The following is a 20,405-nucleotide window of genomic DNA, read 5'->3' on the forward strand; positions in this document are numbered from 1 at the left end:
GATCCTGCACTGCTCGCAAAGCCACTTACACGACCTTCTTTTAATCTGGACACACTTGTAGTGGAAGCGACTTTTGCATTTTGCACAGTGAATTATCTTTCCGTAGTCTGGCCTGTTGCAGTGCAGACAGTACAATGTGTGTTCATCTTGGAGGCTGGGATCCATGCTTCGGGTCAATAGCTCTGGCAGAAGATGGTCAAGGAAGAGTTGTTCAGCCTTGGGCACGGCTCTCAGTAGCAAGTCATCATCTCTCATAATTCGATTGATGACCATGTTCTGTTTGGTCCAGACTACAAAGTCACTGTAGGAGACATCACACACGAAAATCTGCAGCTGAACCTGAGAATAGTACGGATGGTTCCTCTTCAGCTTTCCATTTGTGTCCAGGCAGAACTGTGAGTCTTCGCTGCATCCAGTTAGTCCCTCTCTGTATTTATATGGGCACTTAATCTCCAGGGTTCCCCTCCCACAACATTCACAGTTCACAACTCCATCAGGCGATGCACCTAGATATAAGTGGTCTGGGCGAACAACAAGACCAGAGAGTCTGGCAAAGAAATGTGTGTGATGTTTCTTCATTTCGTCTGTGTAATATTTCCTTGCTCTGTCCTCCATGTCCCTCCCCCAGAGTATGGCTGGTGCTTGTAAATCATGTTGATTGTACTTCATAATATTTTGAGTGTAACTATCTGTAGGCTCTCCAGCTGTGCACAAACGGTGGAAGGATGTGCCTGTTATTCTGCCCTCTCTGTGTTTGTGCCAGGCTCTGCATTTTGATTGCTCCCTGGTGGTCATCTCCAGGGTCTCGCATTGGTCTGCCGTGAGCTTCTTTCTCAGTTTCTGAAACATCTCAAAACACTTACCCTGCAGAGCATGTCGTGGGAGGCCCCTTAACTGTTTGTCATAAACAGATATAAGGGGCTCTGGGATGTTTGTCTCTGAGTCTGATTCAGATGCAGAGTCTGTGTCACTCAGGTCCATACTGGTGAGAACTGCAGCATTAGGTGCAAGGTCCCTCAGCTCCCTTATGTCATCATCAGTCAGCTCTATAATGTAACAAAAGATGGTTATTAGTCTCAATATAGTTAAACCTGTAAGTTTTGTCTCAAATGTTTCAGTTTAGAACAACACATTTAAGTACTCTCCTCATCAACCACTTTGTGTCCAGAAAAATGACCTTATATAGAAAAAATAATAGCTGAACATATTCATTAGGATAAACATGACTGAAAATGAACTTGATAAGACTGAAATAAACTGATGTCCATGCCTTTCAAATTAAGCTTGCCACTTCTCTCAGGTAGATCTTTCAGCTGACTGTCTGTTCTCTTTGGCTTTCTGAAATTGATCTGACTCAGGGGTGCTGGCTTGACCTCTCTCCTGGACATGTCTTTCCACATGCAGGCTCCTGATGTGCTTGCTGTCTCTGTCCTTCCCATCCTGACATACAGCTCAACTTTAAAAAGCAGCGCAGCTGCATGGCTGCAGCACGACCCTAACCTGTGATGATGAGCCCACATTAGAGGGTGAATTTAATGTAAAAAAAACAAAACATCAATCTAGATAATATTCACTAGGGATGTGAACATGTACTAAAATATGTTCACTATGAAGAACTCAGCCGAGATTTAAACTCGGACCTAAACCGAGTCGAGTAGAGTTGAGCTGGCAACACGCGCAGTCTTCCTCTCAGATGCGGTGCATCTCTCCAGGTCACAGACGTGAGTGTGAGAGAAGCTCTGACTTGCTTGGGCAGATGTTGTTTGGTGTCACCTTTACAGTCTATGGGTGTCACCCGCTGATTTGCATATAGACCCCGAATATAAGACTTTCAGACTTTTTTCGACGGAAAAGACATACGTCTTATATTCTGGTCAATGTAGGCTACGGTATAAAAATATGTAGATAAAAAATTGCATGGGATTTAGGGATTTATATTAAACGTTTACTGTTACATCACGTGTAAACGTTTACACGTGTACACGTTCACACCCCTATATGACATTCATTCATAATTTTTACACACACTTGGGTCATGAGTAGCCTGGCCGATCAGAGCGGCGTCCCTAGCAACGGTCAGTAATACATAGCCTAACAACGATCTGACTGTTATACAGAAATAATAGACATGGATCCGTTAAATAAACTGTTCATATACATTAAACAATACTTACCCAGCCATACAAGTACAGTTTGCTGTCAGTATATAGCTGGTGGACTTGTTGATGATCGCCCACGTCTTATACAGCAGCGTTTTGTGTCCCTGTCGCTGGCTCGGCAGTACGTCGGTCCGTAACACACAAAAACCATCAGACAAATCGAAATATTCAATGTCCTGGACATGGCCACAAAGAACAAAATTGTAGGCCTTCAGTTTCTCCTGAGTGTAGACGCTGGGCTTTTCCACAAGATACAGAAAGATGTCCGGCCACTGGACCTTTGGCCATTTAGTTGGATCAGACCAGGGACCGGACAGAGAGTAAGGGTCAGGAAACGGGTCCATGGCACTGGTCCGACCTCCCATTAGTCCGACCTCCCATTAGTTCGACCTCCCATTGGTTCGAACTCCCATTGGTCCGACAATCGGAGTAATGAGAGTTCGAACTAATGGGAGGTCCTCATTAGTTCGAACTGGACTAGTTATTAGTCAAACTCTCCATTCTTACCGTTCACTGTGCATTTATATAATTATTCATAGGCTCCACTTGTCAATAAGACACACGTGGAAGAAGAGGTGCAGTTTATTGTGTTTTACCAACGAGGAGCTGTCATTACGCACGACTTTTACGCACTGCTGCGCGCTCATTAGTGTCCATAAGTAAACCTTGACACGCATATCAAATCAAACTTACATTACAGACAGGTGGATTGGGTTCTCTGTCTCTCTCTCCCACTCCGAACAGACAGACGGACGCAATCAGAAAGGAAACAGAGGCTGCGCATTGATCCTTTTTTCCTTTCTGGGATCAAACGGATCATGTGCATAATTAACTGCAAAACAAGCACTTCATATTAATAACATATAAGGCTCATTATGCTTCCAGCCTGTCTAGCCTCTACCTGGTCTTTTTACTAAACTTAACCAACTCCTTTCTTCATTGCCTGAACCTAACCAAAGCGAAATTTACTTTTTTTCTCTCTCTCTCTCAGTCTGCTGTCAGCAGCAGCGGTGGCTGCAGCAGGCTCGCGCCCGTGAAGTGAGCTCAAGCTGGCCAGGTTCAGCCGTGCTCGAGCAGAGGGGGGGAGAGAGAAAAAAGTGTATTTCTTTTACTCTGTACTCTGAGAGGGGGGCTTTGATTATCAGTTTACACATCTTGATCAGCATTTATGATGGTTGTACGCGATCTGACATGATCTGGCTGGCTCTCTGACTGAATATGGTGATATTCTGGGCCGCGCGTGTATGTGTGTGATGTGCGTAGAGAGAGAGAGAGAGAGAGACAGAGAGAGAGAGAGAGAGAGAGAGAGAGAGAGAGAGAGAGCTACATGCTCCTATCAACGGAAGAGCTTGTCACAAAGTAGCGATGACAGTTCGAACTAACGGGACCACCCATTGGTTCGACCTCCTATTGGTCCGACTTGTGGTTGATTTTGTCGGAGTAACGGGAGGTCGAACCAATGGGAGGTCGGACCAGTGGGTATTTTTTCGGAGTAACGGGAGGTCGAACCAATGGGAGGTCGGACCAATGGGCAGTTCCCCAGGAAAACCGCACCCCGTTGCTAATGGTTAATTTGCTCAGGTATGACAACCTGTTCTCTGTTGACAAATTATTAAAATAATCAGAGAAGGCCTCGGTATGATCCATCTTCCTCTCGATGCCGGCCGGCTTTCCACTGTTGACACCAGATCAGCTGTCACATTCTGCCACCAGTGAAGCCCCGCCCACAACATACGTCATCATTGTTTACAAACATAGGAATGGTCTATGGGACGGGCGAAAAAAAAAGAGCGAAAAAGACCAATCATTGGAGTTTAACAAACGTCTACTGCTCAGGCATACTTTCACCTAGAGACTCCATTTAAACTTTAAACAGTAGACACAAGTCTTGTGTATTGTTGTATTACTCCACGTTTTGATAGGTCATATAGTTTTTGATCAATCCCTGATCAATGACCATGATCATTTTTGGAGAAATTATGAGATTATAATGGGTGTGTATTGCACGGAATGTTCGTGTCAGAGCGCGTGACATCATCGGTTAGAGTGGGAGAGAGGCCAGAAAAACTCCAGATTTTTTCTCTTTCCACACTCGGCCCGGCCACAATTTACACTCTACACACATAATTTTTTCAGAATTTGTAAGAAAAACTTGTTATCTTTCATATCATGTGCTCAAACTATCAGAGAGACTTACAGAATTTGAATTATCAGCCTCTGAGTGCGGCCACGTCTGTCTCTGCTCCTCATTGACCCCAATACAAATATTTTCTGAGAGAAGCAGAACGGACCGATGTTTTAAAACTGCCAGCGTCTCCAAAATATTTACTGTAGAAACACCAAATCGTACCACATTTTTCATGAAGTCCTTAGAGCAAAGTGATCTGTGTTTTGTTCTGATAGGAGCTACCGTTTTGTCACAGTAAGCCTAAATGTGAGACCGGTGCAGAAGCAGAAAATCGCTCTTTCTGTCTGTCTCAGTCTGGGGGCCTCTATCGCCGTGGTAACCTCTTTGATCCTCAGGCCAGAGCTTGTTAACTTCATAAACAATCCACCTGGCGCTCGTTTAAATGTTTATAAACACAGACACAGCTAAATCAGACTGACACAGGATGCAGCTACTAACTAACTATGTGACAAGTCAGTCACACACACACACACAGACTCTAGAGCCAGCTTCATGTGATTACAGTTACAGACACACACACACACACACACACACACACACACACACACACACACACACACACACACACACACACACATCAAAACACACAGGTAACATACAAATGTACGCGGAAGCGTGCACTCCTCTCCCACACTCTAACACACACAGGTAACTTCATGTGATTACACACACACACACACACACACACACACACACACAGTTAACCTAATGTGATTACAGCTCCTCCATATCAGTGCTTATAGAAAGATGATCATGTGTCTTTCGATTGGCGAAAAGCGCGGCGATAAGGTTCTAACGGCCGGTTGCAATCAGCGTTAAAAAGTAGTAGAAGAAGAAGCTGTCGAGTCATTTCCGCGGCAGTGTTTGATTTGAGACGGTACTAGCTTGTCGAAATTTGCGCACTGTGCAACTAAGTGCACGGAATTGCAGTGTACTGTAAAGCAGTGCACTTAGAGAAGTGCGCGATTTGAGACACAGCACCAGTGTTAAGTACTTTTTGCCCTTTTCAACCTCTATTTATTTAGGTGAAGTTTATTTGTCAATGAATTGTTTTTTTCTTGTTTGAATCCAGTTTGAGGTGTTTTCTTGTTCATTTAATATTAATTATAATAACTTATTCAAAATGATATGTTCATTGTAGCCACTAGCCTAAATTATCATTATTGTTCATTTATTGACTGTTAAGAGTATTGTGTTGCATACAATAAATTAACACATGAAATTATTATTCTAATCCAGTTTTCAATTTCAGGAGAAAGAAATGGCTCAAAAATATGAGACGCAGTGACCTCAGACTGACAATGTCACATGAGGCGTTGATGCAAGGGGGATAAGTTGTATGTGAACAGCATTTTGAGGACTGCTTCCTTGAAAAAGTGAGTTGTGCATTTGGAAGGAAATGACTATTTCAAATAAATACAATACATTAAATACAATTATTGATGCATTGTGTCGTGCGTGCTTGACAGCGCAATGGAAAGGTGGCACTTAGCAGCAATGCCATCCCTACATTGGTGGATTGTAAGAACGCGCCAACGCTTTCCTCTCCACCTCTAAAAAGGCATAAAGAAAGTAAAGGTAACAACAATGAAAACAGAGGGCAAGACCAACATACAAATAAATAAGACAAGACTATGAAATTACATTTACATACATTACATTAAATTAACATTATTTGATGCTAATTGATTGAATTCTCAAAAGCTGAGCAGCGGCAAACTGAGGAGCATGAAGAAGAGAGGAATATAAACACACAGGGAGGGACGGAAAAAGGCACAGAGGAGTCACCAGAAAAGATAGAGGAAAGGACAGAGGAGACACCATTTGAGACAGAGGAAAGGACAGAGGAGGGTGCAGCAGGGACAGACAATAAATCAAATGGAGGCACAGACGAACAGGCTCAGCCTCAGGTGACCATTCCACTGAGCAGTCTTGAACAAAAGGACAAGGTGATGTTCTGAACTTGTTCATTTTCAAGATTGTGAATATGGCATTATCACAGACACACATAAAGGATGCCTTTTTTTCTTATTACAGAGAATTAAACTACTAGAGGCAACACTAGCACGGTTGGAAAGGCACAAACAGAGAAAAAGGTCCTGATTGAATGGCAACCATGTGGGACATGCAAACGAACATGGAAGCCCACATGGGAGCCACGCTCATTCCTGGGACTGCAACAATAATGTTTTTGTGTTTGTGTACATTGTTTTATATTGTTTGTATATAGTTTGTATATAGTTTATAATCTTGGGGTGGGGTGTTCTGAAAAAAGAAGAAGAATTTGCACGTGTTAAGAGTGCAGTTTACAGTGCAGTCAGAAATAAAAACAGTCAAAAGGACAATAATACTGCCTTTGGAATTATAAACCCCTAATGAATCACTTCATCTTGAATATTAACATGTACTTGTTCTTCCGTAGTCCTAATGAAATTATGGCACAGATGCTCCAGAGGTGTCCTGAGGGCTGCCGTAATTTCATAAAGGCACAGCTGTCAGCGGCAGGGAAAAAGGTCAGAGGAAGAGGATTTGACTGGCCTCCAGATATTGTACATCAGCCCAAAGGCATGCCATCAACTGAAGGCAACATGCTCATTGCTCTTCCCAGGTGTTAGGTCACTGGACGAGTGGGATTTTTCTATGTAAATACCAATTTATGCTATTAGACCAGTCAACTTCACCCAATTTAACGTTTTCAAGATTTAATATAATTTGATTATTCAACTTTCTTGTTCCCACAGCCTGGCTTCCTGCAGGGAATTATCTCCCAAATGGCAGTCATCGTGATCACCATGTCCCCTGTGGAGAGGATGTGCACAATAGTCCTTGATGAGATGGCAATCGAGAGGCAATTCGACTATGACGAAGAGAAATGATGCCAATGATGGCGTATCTCCTTCAGGAGATGCAGCCAAACAGGCTATGGTTGTCATGGCTAGGGGCATTTTGCTTAACCCTAGAACACTAACGTCGGGTGATATTCACCCATGAAATTATTGTTTCATAATTTTCATTATGTTGCTGTTGTCTGAGTTTCATGGGTCCCTGGGTAGCTTCATACTGCTCAATGACATCATTGAAGGTCGGCATGTTACCCTGCTCCCATCCCTAGTTTTTTCAGCAGGCACATATTCGGGTGGATTTCACCCGACGTTAGTGTTTATGTATCTAAATCTGGCAACCATTTCTGGTGATGCTGAAAATTTTTCTTTTTTCTTTTAACTCCACCAAATAAGGCTCAGATGTCCCACAAATGGGTGGTCTGAAGGACAAAGTCCCAGCTCCATTAGTTTTTTTTTAAGGAAGTTTTTGTTAAAAAAAACAAAAAACCCCACAAATTTTGGACATTTTTTATAGGGTCACCATGATACGTTTTTTTCATTTTGTGAAACATTGTATAGTGGAAAATTAAGGAAGTGTACTTCAATTTGCCATGTATTGTTGTATTTTAATATACTTTGATGAGAATTTTTTTTTATGGGTATATTATATCGGGTAAAAAATACCCGGCGTTAGTGATGATGTTACTATTTTTAACGTTAGTGTTCTAGGCTTAAGTGGAAGTCATACCATTGAATAGGCATGGGCCACTATGAGATTCTGACGGTATGATAACCTTGAGCAAAAATATCACGGTTTCATGGCATTACGGTATTGCAGTTACAGCTCTAGAAATTAAAATAACTGCAGTCATTCTAACCCTTAAGGCCCTTTCACACCGCGGACGTAATGAATAAACGACGCAAAATTGCGAAATATTTGGCGGCTAATATTTCGCATCAAAACCATTCACACTGGCGGCGACACGAATATGCGACAGATGCGACAATTATTTTAAAGTTTTGCTTTGCGACGGGTGGTTCTTCGCCTCCACGTCATGTCTTCAATCTGTTAATTATCCCTCACGTATTCACTATGCCACTGTCGTCTTGTTACCAACTTTACTCAGCACAGCAGCTCACTGTCTGATCACTGATCAATATCTGATCACTGTCCTGACAGTATGAACACACTATTGCTATTTCTCCTCCTCCTTTCCTCTTTCCACTTACCCCCTCCTCCTCCTCCTCCTCCTCCTCTGAGACACAGGTTATTTACTGTACATTGTTTACATTAGCAGCCAAGCACGTGTGCATGTGTACGTGCGGTGCGACCGTACGCCAGAGAGACGGCAGTTGGAGGGGCTGACTGGCAGAGATGAGAGCAAAGACGGTGAAACGCTGTTTTTAAAAAAAAAAAACGTCTTATTTTTTTCCTGTGAGAGACTGCATGGATGAGACTGTGGTGGGCCCGAGACTGTGCCACCACGTTTGTTATGGGAAACAGCTGTCATGTCTGTTCTGACGTACCTCCTTATCACGCTACATGATTGGTTGATGCGTTTATTCGCCAGGCAAAAGCTCAGAAAAATCGACTTCTCTGCGGAAAAAAATTATGTTGCATTTTCACCGCGACACATTCGCGGTCGGTGTGAAAGGACCCGTGATGAAAACTGGGGTTCGAAAAAAAATATTAACGCGCAAATTTTTCGCACAAAAAATACGTCTCCGGTGTGAAAGGGCCTTTACCCTAACCCAGTGGTTCCCGCCTTTTTTGTCTCGTGACCCCCTTTTGACATCACAAATTTCTGGCGACGCCCGATAACGTGCAGTCAGTCATAAAATGTTAGTTTATAACTAACATTTTATTTTGAGTGCAGGGTTTCCTCTACATGTAATTGATCGTGGCGCACCGCCACGGCAAAATAAAAGCCGCCACACCTTCAGAATGATGTTTTTTTTAATGTTAAAACAATGTAAAGCCCCCGGACAGTCCGATCGCGCGCACGGGACACACTGAACTGGATGAGTGTTTTTTATGTGGCTTTAGATAACATCATCTGTGCCTTGGACACCCGCTTTCAATCCATTGCTAATATCTGTGAGGAATTTGCTGCAATACTGAAAATCAAGGATTTCAAAGATGATCAGGTTAAATCAGTTTGCCATTCATTAACAGGCAAATACCAACAGGATCTTAGTGCTAATTTTGAAAGTGTAGTGCAACATTTGAGGTCTGTTTATAGTGCCACATTTTCAGACTGCCACTCTCCCCTTCAGCTGCTGAACTCAATTTATAAACTTCAGCTTCAGAGCACTTTTGGTGAAGTATGTGTTGCCATCCGAATCTTCTGTACATTACCTGTGACTGTTGCAGGTGGAGAAAGGGCGTTTAGCAAACTGAAACTAGTGAAGAACTATCTCAGGTCTACAACAAGCCAAGAGAGGCTAAACAGCCTTGCAAGACTTTCTATTGAAAGCCAACTAAGTCGACAATTGGACTTCAAAGACCTCATCAGTGAATTTGCTAACAAAAAGGCCCGGCGTTGGGCTTTCTGATGAGACTTACAGTGAACAAACAAGCCAATTTAAACTTTAAACCTGTAGACTTCTTGAGCCAGGGCACTTTGTTTTTTTGCATATCAGTGCTTGATTGTTAAATACAATAAAATACCTACTACCTATTTGTTGAGGGGTTAATTGAAAATGTATTTTCAATCAGAGGTGTAATAGAATAGACAACTTATAATACATAATTTACATAATAATACTCTGACTTGTTAAGTCGTTAATCGTAAAAAAAAAAAGGAAACTAATTGGGTGCATTACACCAGACACCATCAAGAACACTGAAAAACAAGAAAATCAAAGGTGGCAATGAATACAGTAGAGGGGCCCACACCGATATTTTTTCAGGGGGCCCAAAATTCCTAGCAACTGCCCTGGTGTGAACCTGCTCTCAGGGCGCCATTGGCGAATCTGCCAATATTGGTGTTCTCTGGCAAATGCCAGTCGCCCTGCACGGTGTCGGGCTGTAAGAACAGGCCTCACTTCTGGACGTCAGGCCCTCATACCACCCTTGTGGAGTCTGTTTCTGACAGTTTGAGCAGAAACATGCACATTAGTAGCCCGCTGGAGGCAATGTTCCCTCTAATTTTCAAAACTCCTAGGCAGAAATTCAACTCCCCTGATGACCTGCTTGAGCGACTGTGAGCGACAGCTTAAGCGTACACAGTACGCCCACATGCTGGTGCTATGGCCTCACCTCTCCAACTCCAAATATCAATACAATTGGCTATTACTATAATGATTAATAACAGATTATTTTGACAACATTACCTAGGCTACTCCATATCTAGGTCAGTTACAGTTAATGATAACAAAATACTATATTGTTTTCGCAAAATAGATTTTGCATTTATTGCCATATGAACAATTATGTCAAAAAATAACTAACATCAAGTTGGTGTCATCAACTCTTGGCACTGACGCATTCTTGATATGAACAGTAATAATAATTCTCAAGCAAAAACTTAAATCGTAGTTGCACTACAGAGTGTGCAACTTTTTTGTCTTCTGAGCAAAGAGGTGGGGAACAGTGTGCAATTGCACAGTAAAACACTTTAGAGGGAACAGTGACTGGAGGTAATTTTGCAGGGCTCTGACAGTGCTCCTCCTGTTCCTTCTCCTGCTTCTGGCTTGTTGCCCTCCTAAAAAAAAAAAGCCTGGACAGCATAAAAGAGTATCGAAAAACAGGCTTCTGAAACCTTTCTGACAAAATGAGATATAGACTGAGGTAAACTGCTACATTTTAACATTTATCTGCACACAAATACTGTAGGAGCCCATCGTCAAATTTCTTCTTTGCCACATTCCTTTTTTTGCTGGTGACAACCTCGTCATCTTCTTCCTCCTGCTGGCTAGTGAAATTATATCCCTCGCATTCTTGTAAATTAGCTAAAACATGCATACAATTCAACTGTAAAACATAATTTCAACCACATACCTCTGGTACGACTGTTAAGGAGACACAACTTATTAATAAAAATATACCTGAAGTGATTTTAATTCTGACTAGTGGGAATGACCACCAGTCTCTCTCGGGGTTCCTCTTCCTTTTGAAAGCGTCTTTTTGTTTGTGACATGGCCATCGTTATGGTCTTATTCACAATCCTGTTCAATGGCACCGTGCCCTCCATTTCCTTGCCCTCCTCAACCCACAAGGCCCTGGCGAACATCATCTGAAAAAGAGAACATATACATTTTATTTAAAAGTTAAACATTAATTTAACCAAAGCAACTTGAAACTTGTAAATTATTAGTAGTGGCAGCAAAGCTATATTTGTCCCTCCCAGGAATTTGCGATGTCGCGATCGCAACAATTACCGCAAATTCAACTAATCCCCGTGAATTTTGTGCGATCTTGCAATTTTGTACAATCACCGCAACTTTTCCGCAAATTGGACCAATCGTCGGTGCTTTCCGCGAGTTACACCGTGGAGAGGGCGAGTCGGGGCGGCGCGGTGGTCCAAAAGAAGTGAGTCCACAGAGGAACGCCGTGGCTGGGCTGACAGCAAGAAACTTGATACAACATGCACAAAGTGATAAGTAAAGGAAGTGAGCTGAGGCGAACGTGTTGAGTGCGTGAGCTGTCCTTGTTGAACGCCTGAGGCTGTGCCCCACCCCAGCAGTACGCCACCGCAGGGCCGGAGCGGAGCAGCCGGCGGCCAGGATCCCCTTCCCCCATCCTAAGGCCCTGGACTTGAGTTGCCACCCTCCCCTTTTTATTCAAAGACTGGACTGTTTTAATGACATTTTAAAACAGTTGTTTAACCGCCATTTTTAAAGAGACATTTTTGTGCCTTTCTTAACAAGTGGAAAATTGCTGATATAACAGGACCTCACATTATTTTGTGACATTTAAAAATTTTCAATTTTTTTATTTTTAATTATTCAGCTTACTTACGTAGGAGAATACTTCTGCCTCCCATTTTCTGGAAAGCTTTTTTTCCATTGACGCCCTTCCAGTTGATCTTTTTTGACACGTTGCAGGAGAAAAGTCTCATGGAAAAGAGGGTAGGGATGGGAATATAATCAATTAAAAATCATGCCATGCTAAGGCCAGACAAAAAACAAAACTTGCACGGTCACTTCAATCATCTGCAAGGACAGCTCTGCTTTTTTATTTATTTATTTATTTTAAATTAAGGACACCGCTGCGCTCTGTAACTTGCTGTATATTTTCTGTCTTCTCTGAGCTGTCATGTGACATTATAAAACTTGGCTTTTCATGGCTGTGAATGCATATTGTGGAAAACCTTTACCCTAATTTTATTTAATTTTTTTTAAAGGTATTATTGTTTGCCTCTGTCTTTACAGTGAATTTCTCTGTTTTCATCGCACCATATTGTCTGATAACCACAGGGCGAATGGAGACGGGGCCTCGAGAATGTTCCTTTTGTAGATTTGGTATATTTACTGGCTCATCATCAAATGATGGTTCTTCAGATAATATGCGAATCATCTGAGAAAGAGGATTTGAGGGTTTGCGAACAAACTTTTTGAGTTTACCTAAATCATTTTCAAATGGAAAGGATGAAATTGAGTCCAGTCAGCCAAACCTTTTAGCATCCTGTGCTAGATGAGATAACATGCACAATGAGGTCTTTACCATACAAATCACCATATTGACTGACAAACGCATGTAATAGGCTGTTTGCATAATGGCTCTGAGTTCCAGTTACCAGTTTAGGGCTCACCAATATGGCAATGGCAGTGGAAAGCAGTAGGAAGTTGTAATAAGTCACCAAATCCAAAACACCACACAACACTGCAGGTCCTGTATAAAGCAAAAATTGCCTTAATTCGATTGCCTTCCACCTGTCAATCTCTTTAAGTGACCGTGGTTTACGAGAAAACTCAACAGGAGTATGTGCTCTCATGTTCATGAGATTATCTGAGATAAGTTGAGAAGGTAAATGCAATTTACGAGGTCCTTTGAGCCAGAAATTTATCAGACGTCTAACTACACCTAAACACACAAGGTGCATATATTCTGCGGGGAACTGGGAGTCCATTCCAATTGATAGCTTTCATGTGACGTCACAGCCCGTATGGAACGCCCCCCCGGCGGTCAAAACAATCCACTTCCCCGCTGTCCGCTGGTTAGGACAAGGCAGAAAAACACACACTGCTCCCTGCTGCTTCAAAAATACCGGTGTTATGGCCCAACTGGTGTCTGATTTAACTGGTTACCGTACCGAACAACAGCTGTGCTGCACTTCCGTCCGCAGATTTGTCACAAATTCACAAATCAAGCCGCAGTTCACATGTTACATGCAGCCAATATGCTTCTGTGAGTGAACCTGTTCCGCCAATCTACGGACAGTCAGCGCCACACTACACTCTGCACAACACTGCACAGTATGACAAAGCCTGTCATGTTAAAGTTACGAACTAATGGAAAACACTCTGAAAATACGCTAAACAACATCGTCCTCGCCGCGCCGCGGTCGGTCCCGACCCCCGTTACCGTGTCGCTGCCGCCGCGGGCGGTGCTGTTGCCGTGTCCGGTGGCGGACGGTCCCGTCGGGTTACCATCGCCGCTGCCGCCGCCGGTCCCACTGCTATCGGACCGCCGTCATCGTTGCCGTCCTTCCCCCCGGTGCAAAGGTCCGGGCGGAAGGGGGGGGAAGCTGGTCACCGTGCAGCCCAACACAGGGCTGGTTTGTGGGTGAGAGGAGCAGGGAGCCTGGGCTCAGTGGGCTGGAGCTCAGACTGTGGAGCTCAGCGGAGCTGCGGTACCAGGACGGTGTTCCCACACAGGAAAGTTACAGGTACATTTCTACCACTTCAATGAGTTCAGAAACATTATCTTAAGATCAAAAAACTACAACTACTAATCAGAAACCAGTTGAACCATAACACCGGAAATATTGGTTACAAGCGGTGGAGGATGATGGATTCTCCACCAGGTAAATGTAAACATCGCCCAACTCGAGCTTAGGCAGGGAACTGGTCATTTTAAACAGCTCGTATACAGCAGCTGGTGTTGAATATGGGTCACAAGTGCCCAAAACTTCAAAGTTGTTTTTATTTCTTTCTTTCTCAGCTGCTGGCAGATGATTTAAGTCATTACTCGGTTGTTTGTCCATAGAAAGTCCGTTGCGGGGCCATTTTGGAATGTTGCTTTTGACCGCCAGGGCCCTGGGAAGTGACGTCACTGAAAGCTATCAATACTGACACCTGTAAAGGGATGGGGACCATTATGGTGATCTTCATCAGCTCTGCTTGAAAATGCATCATCTGTTCTACAACTACTACCTAAAAGAGGATTTATGAACACACAATTCTGAGTACATTTATCACACTCATGATATCCATTAAATGATTTAGTGTTCTTAACAGGTTTATCACATATGACTGAATCAAGTCTCAAAGTGAATGTTTTGTCCTCAAAATTATTTCAGAAAACATTGGGCATTAATATTATCTATTCCTTGATTTAACAATAGAATTGATAAAGTTTAAATTAAACAGAACAATAATAAGTGCTTCTTGAACAGGTGTGTGTGTGTGTGTATAAATCTGTGGGAGAGTACACAGGGTACAGCTGACAACACTGTGAGGGAAATAATCTTACGAACACCCCCTCACAGTGTTGTCAACCCAGACTTTTTGCCTCATATACTAGGCGGTGAATCTCAAATTTTAAGTCCTGTCTTGTGCTTAATGACAACGACTGAAAATCCACCAGCAAACTTCTAATAAAGAGACTGTCACTGTCCTCTGGAGGTGGGCTGGAGACAGCCTCTAAAGCTGTGAACAGTCTTTCTTCAAATTCTCCTTTGTTTGGCCTCTTCCTCCTAGGCTGACCTCCCTGGCCTGCAGCTGATGAGGGTCTTGGGCTTGGGCTCTGGGCAGCCTGACTTTGCCCAGCCATGGCACGACTTATAAACTACAATTAACTATACAGCGTTAAACCTATTTCACGCAACTCACACAGAGAAATGAAATGGACAACGCATCAACTCATTTAAATTTAATGGTAAAATTATTCTGGATGGCTCGGAGCATTCTATTGTAGTTTAGCATATCATTTTTCCTTCACGTATTCACTCACTCACAAACTCACCAGGAACACCAATGATGTCAGCCACTTTGATCCATGCATCGTTTTTTTTTAAGTGTATCCCTATATACAAACAAAGAACAATCATTAAGAACCAGGAAACCCGCGACAGTTGTAATAAGCTTGTCCTCCATGGCTGCTCGAAAGTTCAGAGTTGTTGTGTGGGGGACACCTACGCTCTGATTGGTTGCCGCTTCTGCACATCATAGCTCATTAGCATAAAGTTCAGGAGATTTCAACTTTCTCTAGACGCTCTCGCCACCAAAACGCGCCGCCGGCGCTTTTGACGCTCTTCGAAGCTTTTGGTGTGAACGCACAGTTACCGATTGCACTGCAGGTGCGTCCCTTACAGTTGGAATCGTCCCCTTTTCAAACGCAGGGTTGGAGCCATCTTTGCTTATTATTGACCCACATTTGCGAAACAGTCTGTAGTAAAATGTTTATGAAGAGCGGCAGGGAGGGTGACAGGAACGTTGTTGTCGTAGATGAAATGAATCCACTGGTCCCTGGTGGTTTGGTCCGCCGATGCAGGGCCAATGAAAACATTATAGTGTGGATTTTGGCAACCGACCACAGCGCAGTTGACATGCGAGGGACATTTAGACATCTTGTTTTCACCTTTTCACACAACTTCTCAGTAATGGCGGCACGTCGCCCCAGCCCTACAGTGGCAGATGCATTATGTGGCGCTATGTGGCATGGGCAGCCCAACGTGAACAAGGAGGGGTTCTTTTCCAATACTCTTGTTTTTATGGAGTTCATGTCCCCCACATTCACACTGGCGTTATCCACAGAAAGGGAAACGTAATTAGTCCACAGTATGGAGTTCCTGCTCATCACTGAGTCTATCTTGCCAAAAATGGCTGCTGCAGTGCCACAATGCTCTCCTTCGGTTACTCCCATGTCCAGAAATCGGTGGACCACCCCATCAGTGTCATAGACCTTTACAGTAATGGCGTTCATTTTCTCCTTGCCTGAAGTCACAAATCACAAATTTCACCACCAACAATATAGCATTTTTCTAATAACACAAAGACAAATTACAGCACCACATGAGTTAAAGCTGCAGCTTTCACAGAAAAGCACAGCTTCGCATTCATTTGCATTGTATTAGCGTGGTAGAACATGTTATAGTAAAGTCAGGCTAAAGTTAGTTGCAAAAGGTACCAAGGGAATTTATTTGTATAGCCCATTTTTTACAAATAGTTTGTCTCTTAGGCTTTACATGGCATCATAACAACATCCTCTGCCCTTAGACCCTCACATCCACTTAAGTAAAACGCCAGGAAACCCTTTAAACAGGGAAAAATTGGAGAAACCTCAGGGTGAGCAACAGAGGAGGGATCCCTCACCCAGGACGGACAGGCGTGCAATAGATGTTGTAACAGACAAGAAAACAGTTTATAGTATATGACACAGAATGTGGGAAACATGGAAATGTTACAGTCTTTCTCAATTGCTAAAACACTAAACCCTGTTGTCTGAACCAAATTCTCAGTTGCCTGAACCCACTGATTGAATCAGTCTCTCTTTTGACAAAACCATCAGCACTTTTCACCTGTTTAGACACAACTTACCAACACATTTTCATCGTGATGCACCTATGTTGCATAATGCTGAGCACAGGTGGCAAAAGTCAAACACAAGTAAAGCACAAGTTTCACCGGTTGAACACAACAACTCAAAATTGATAACACTTGTGTCCAATGATGTGAGGGCACATATACTGTAAGCCAGTTCAGGATGAAGTCCTGTGGCCTGATCCAGTACAGAGAAATTACGCTGTGGCTGAGTTATGCACTTCTCATTTCTATATTTTTGTACTTTATTTTTACGTAGGCTTACTGTATACAAGTGCTAAATGCACAAGATTTCTGTTTGTTTTTGTACTGTACAAGTGCTATGTGTAAAATGCACAGGATTTCTGGTTTTTGTACTTTTTTTTTTTTTACTGTACTATTTACAAGTGCTAAATGCACAGGTTTTTTGTTTTGCAAGAGGAGAAGATGAGAGACGACAGGGTGAAGGAAGAGAGGGATGAACTGGGAAGAAAAAAGAAGAAGGAAGGAAAAGGGGATGAAATGGACGTGGGGATGGAGGGAGGAGGGTGAAAGAAAGGGAAGGAGAGAAGTGCTACAGTGTAAATGCACAGCATGCTTTTAGCCTATAAACATTTATTTCTGCCCACTGCTCCTCAGGGATGGGTTAAATGCAGAGAAAGAATTTCACTGTACTAGCTGTATATGTGACTAATAAAGTACCTTTACCTTTACCTTTACAGCTTCATGTGCTGAGCGTTGTGTTTTCTATTTTACTATGTAGTGTTTAGTGACTGCTCAGTAGTGTTTTTAATTTGACAACACAGTTCAGTTTTGGGCACAGATTGAACTGTTTTGAGGGGAAAGTTTGGTTTTGCAAGAAGAGTCTGAGGTTTTGTGAATGTAGCTTGAAAATTGGGGTTTGTGTTCACAGTTTAGAGAAAATGAGAGAAGCTTTCGAGAAATGTGTCTTAGCAATCGAGAAAAACTGTAACAAGAGTTGATGAAGGCAGCTTCTGGTAGGGGGGGTTGGCCAGCTTACTGTAATGGGAGGACTGGGTGGCAGACTGGTCCATAGGAAGGGAGGGCAGGCCGGTCTAACAGCAGGGGAAAGGAAACACAGAGAGAGTGCAAGACACCAAGACCAAGACACTACAAAGTACAACAGAATATGACAGTTCAAAAATATACTGAGGAGAGGAGAAGAGGGGGAGAGGAGTGGAGAGGAGAGGAGAAGGAGGGTGGAGGGGAGGAGAGGAGAGGAGAGGAGAAGAGAAGAGAAGGAGGGTGGAGGGGAGGAGAGGAGAGGAGAGGAGAGGAGAGGAGAGGAGAGGAGAGGAGAGGGCTCTGTGTAACCAGATGTGTCCCCAGCAGTCTAAGCCTATAGCAGTGTAGCTATAAAATGGTTCAGAGCTACCTGAACCTAGCCTGACTCTCGCCAGACCCTTGTAGTTCCGCAAAGCTACGCTGAGCTCCGCACAAGGGTCTGGGACTGCTCCATAGGCGATTCATTTCAGAAGGCGGGGCCTTGTAAAAAAATCTTGTATGTGATTGGATAAACCACTTGTCCGTTATCTTGAATGACGTGCTACTTCAGCCACTCACTGCGAGCCGCCATTGTTGTTTGACTCAAACAGTCGCTTCAGCGCTACGTCACACCTCAGAAAGTCCCGCCCGGCGATCCTGATTGGTTCATTATTTTTTGCTCCGGGGAAGAAGTTTGCATTGGCCTCGAGTCCAGACCCTTGTGCGAAGCTGAGCGTAGCGCCTCTGGCGTAGCTTTGCGGAACTACAAGGGTCTGGCGAGAGCCAGGCTAACCTGAACCAGCCCTAACTAAAAGCCCTGTCATAAAGGAAGGTCTTCAGTCTAGACTTAAATGTAGTTAGAGTGTCTGCCTCTTTGACCCATGGAGAGAGCTGGTTCCACAGTAAAGGAGCCCGGTAACTGAAGGCTCTACCTCCCAGTCTGTTTTTAGAGATACTGGGAGTCACTAACAGACCTGCGTTCTGGGAGCGGAGTGCTCTGGTAGGACAGTAAGGAATGATTAGTTCTTTCAGATAGGTTGGAGCTTTATCATTAAGAGCCTTATACGTAAGTCAGCAGAAGGATTTTGAAGTCAGAAAACTGATGTTACTACTGAACAAATGACTTTTCCTGTGATGCATTATGTTGCTTTTTTCTTGAAACATGACTATAGACATTTTGAATTTTTGTAAAAAGCTCACAAGTCTGTTGTATTGTAGCTTTTTTGTCGAACCCTTTTTTTCATCGTAACAGGTGCTTCACTGGATTGTGATTCTTGGCTCCGTATGGCCAGTAAGTACAAAGCTGGGGGGAAGTGGAACAAACTTGTGTGTTATTGGATGTAAATGTGAAACAAAATACATTTCTATGGATGATTATTCTGTTTTAATGTGAAATACTTTATAGGAGCTGCATTGGGTCTCATATTCTTTCTTATGCATATACAGGTTAGAAAGACTGAGCGTCTAGAAATATAATTTTATCATTTGTACATTTTAAGAGTCACTTGTCTGTCATTTCATCCACTTGACAACTTGTACATTTAAAAAACCTCCTGTAACAACCAAATTATAGTTGAATCAAAGCTCTCAGTGACTTTATTAGTATGTGTGTAAATCTTTGCACTTGCTTTTATCTTATCTTATCCAATATTTGTGTCAAATTGGCCCAGACCAGAGATACAACCTCACTATTAAAATGGGAATAATTTCATCACTTTTATATCCATTTTTCCTCAGCTGAAGAGACCGAAGGCACCGCTCCCAAACAGCCTGTCAGAGACCCTGTGCTGCAGCTGGTTTCCCTCCAGATGGCGTCCGGCTGCTGGCTGCTGGGTCCAGGTCTGGCTGCTGCACTGGGAAAGACCAGTGAGGAGCTGGACAAGGCAAAACCTGCATCGGTGGGTTACTGTACCCTTTAATGACACACATCTACAATGGGACTTGTTTTGGTATTAAACAGTGACATCAGGCTACTTTTCCCTCTGAGATACTTTATATACTTTGCTCTCTTTGATTTCCTGTCACCTTCTCTGTCTCATGTGATTTTATTTGATTGAACCAGGTGAACCAGGAAGTGTGGGCCACCACTCTGGCTCTGATCTGGCTTCATGCTTTCAAGTTGGATGCTAAGGAGGAGTGGGAGCTCCTGGCTATGAAGGCTGCATCATGGCTCCGTGCTCAGAACGGTAATAAACATGATAGTGAGTAGTTATAACAGTGTGTGCTGGTTAAAATCAGCTGTTTGACTTATTTTATCATTAATTTGTAAATCTTTGTTTCAGCACCGTGTGTGGCAGAGTGTGTGGAAGCTGGAAATGCACTGTTGGGTTGCAAGGTGCAGAGAGACGTCCTGGGGCTCTGATGTTTTCATTAAACCTGGCTGCTTTTTAACCTTGCTTGGATATTGACCTCTATATCAGTTCAATAATGAATTCAACTTTTTAAAATAGCACTTAATACTTCCCTGAATCAAATTATGTTTTCTGTCAATTTTTGTCAAAGAAAGTAAAAATAAAACTTTGAACAAAACAAATGTTAATGTTT

General features: G+C 43.0%; 2 protein-coding genes across 2 annotated transcripts in view; both read left to right on the forward strand.

Annotated features, from left to right (window-relative positions):
• Nucleotides 1-20,405, forward strand: part of LOC146990267 (uncharacterized) — a 206,463-nt gene that overhangs the window by 32,038 nt on the left and 154,020 nt on the right. The window lies entirely within an intron of this gene.
• LOC146990268 (von Willebrand factor A domain-containing protein 5A-like) lies at nucleotides 2,036-20,252 on the forward strand. Its single transcript, XM_085772974.1, has 4 exons — nucleotides 2,036-2,075; nucleotides 19,599-19,759; nucleotides 19,924-20,047; nucleotides 20,144-20,252. The coding sequence occupies exons 1-4, from the start codon at nucleotides 2,036-2,038 to the stop codon at nucleotides 20,221-20,223; spliced, it is 405 nt and encodes a 134-aa protein (XP_085629100.1). The 3' UTR covers nucleotides 20,224-20,252.

The sequence above is a fragment of the Trachurus japonicus genome, chromosome 3 (assembly GCF_045865225.1).
Source record: "Trachurus japonicus isolate A0001 chromosome 3, Traja_1.0".
Classification (NCBI taxonomy): domain Eukaryota; kingdom Metazoa; phylum Chordata; class Actinopteri; order Carangiformes; family Carangidae; genus Trachurus; species Trachurus japonicus.

What these genes read in the sequence shown, in the direction of transcription:
- LOC146990268 (XM_085772974.1), top strand. Translation starts at nt 2,036, where the DNA reads ATGAGTAGCCTGGCCGATCAGAGCGGCGTCCCTAGCAACG. An exon ending in ACAAGGCAAAACCTGCATCG is followed by an intron (nt 19,760 to 19,923) that starts GTGGGTTACTGT and finishes TGATTGAACCAG; the next exon opens with GTGAACCAGGAAGTGTGGGC. An exon ending in ATGGCTCCGTGCTCAGAACG is followed by an intron (nt 20,048 to 20,143) that starts GTAATAAACATG and finishes TCTTTGTTTCAG; the next exon opens with CACCGTGTGTGGCAGAGTGT.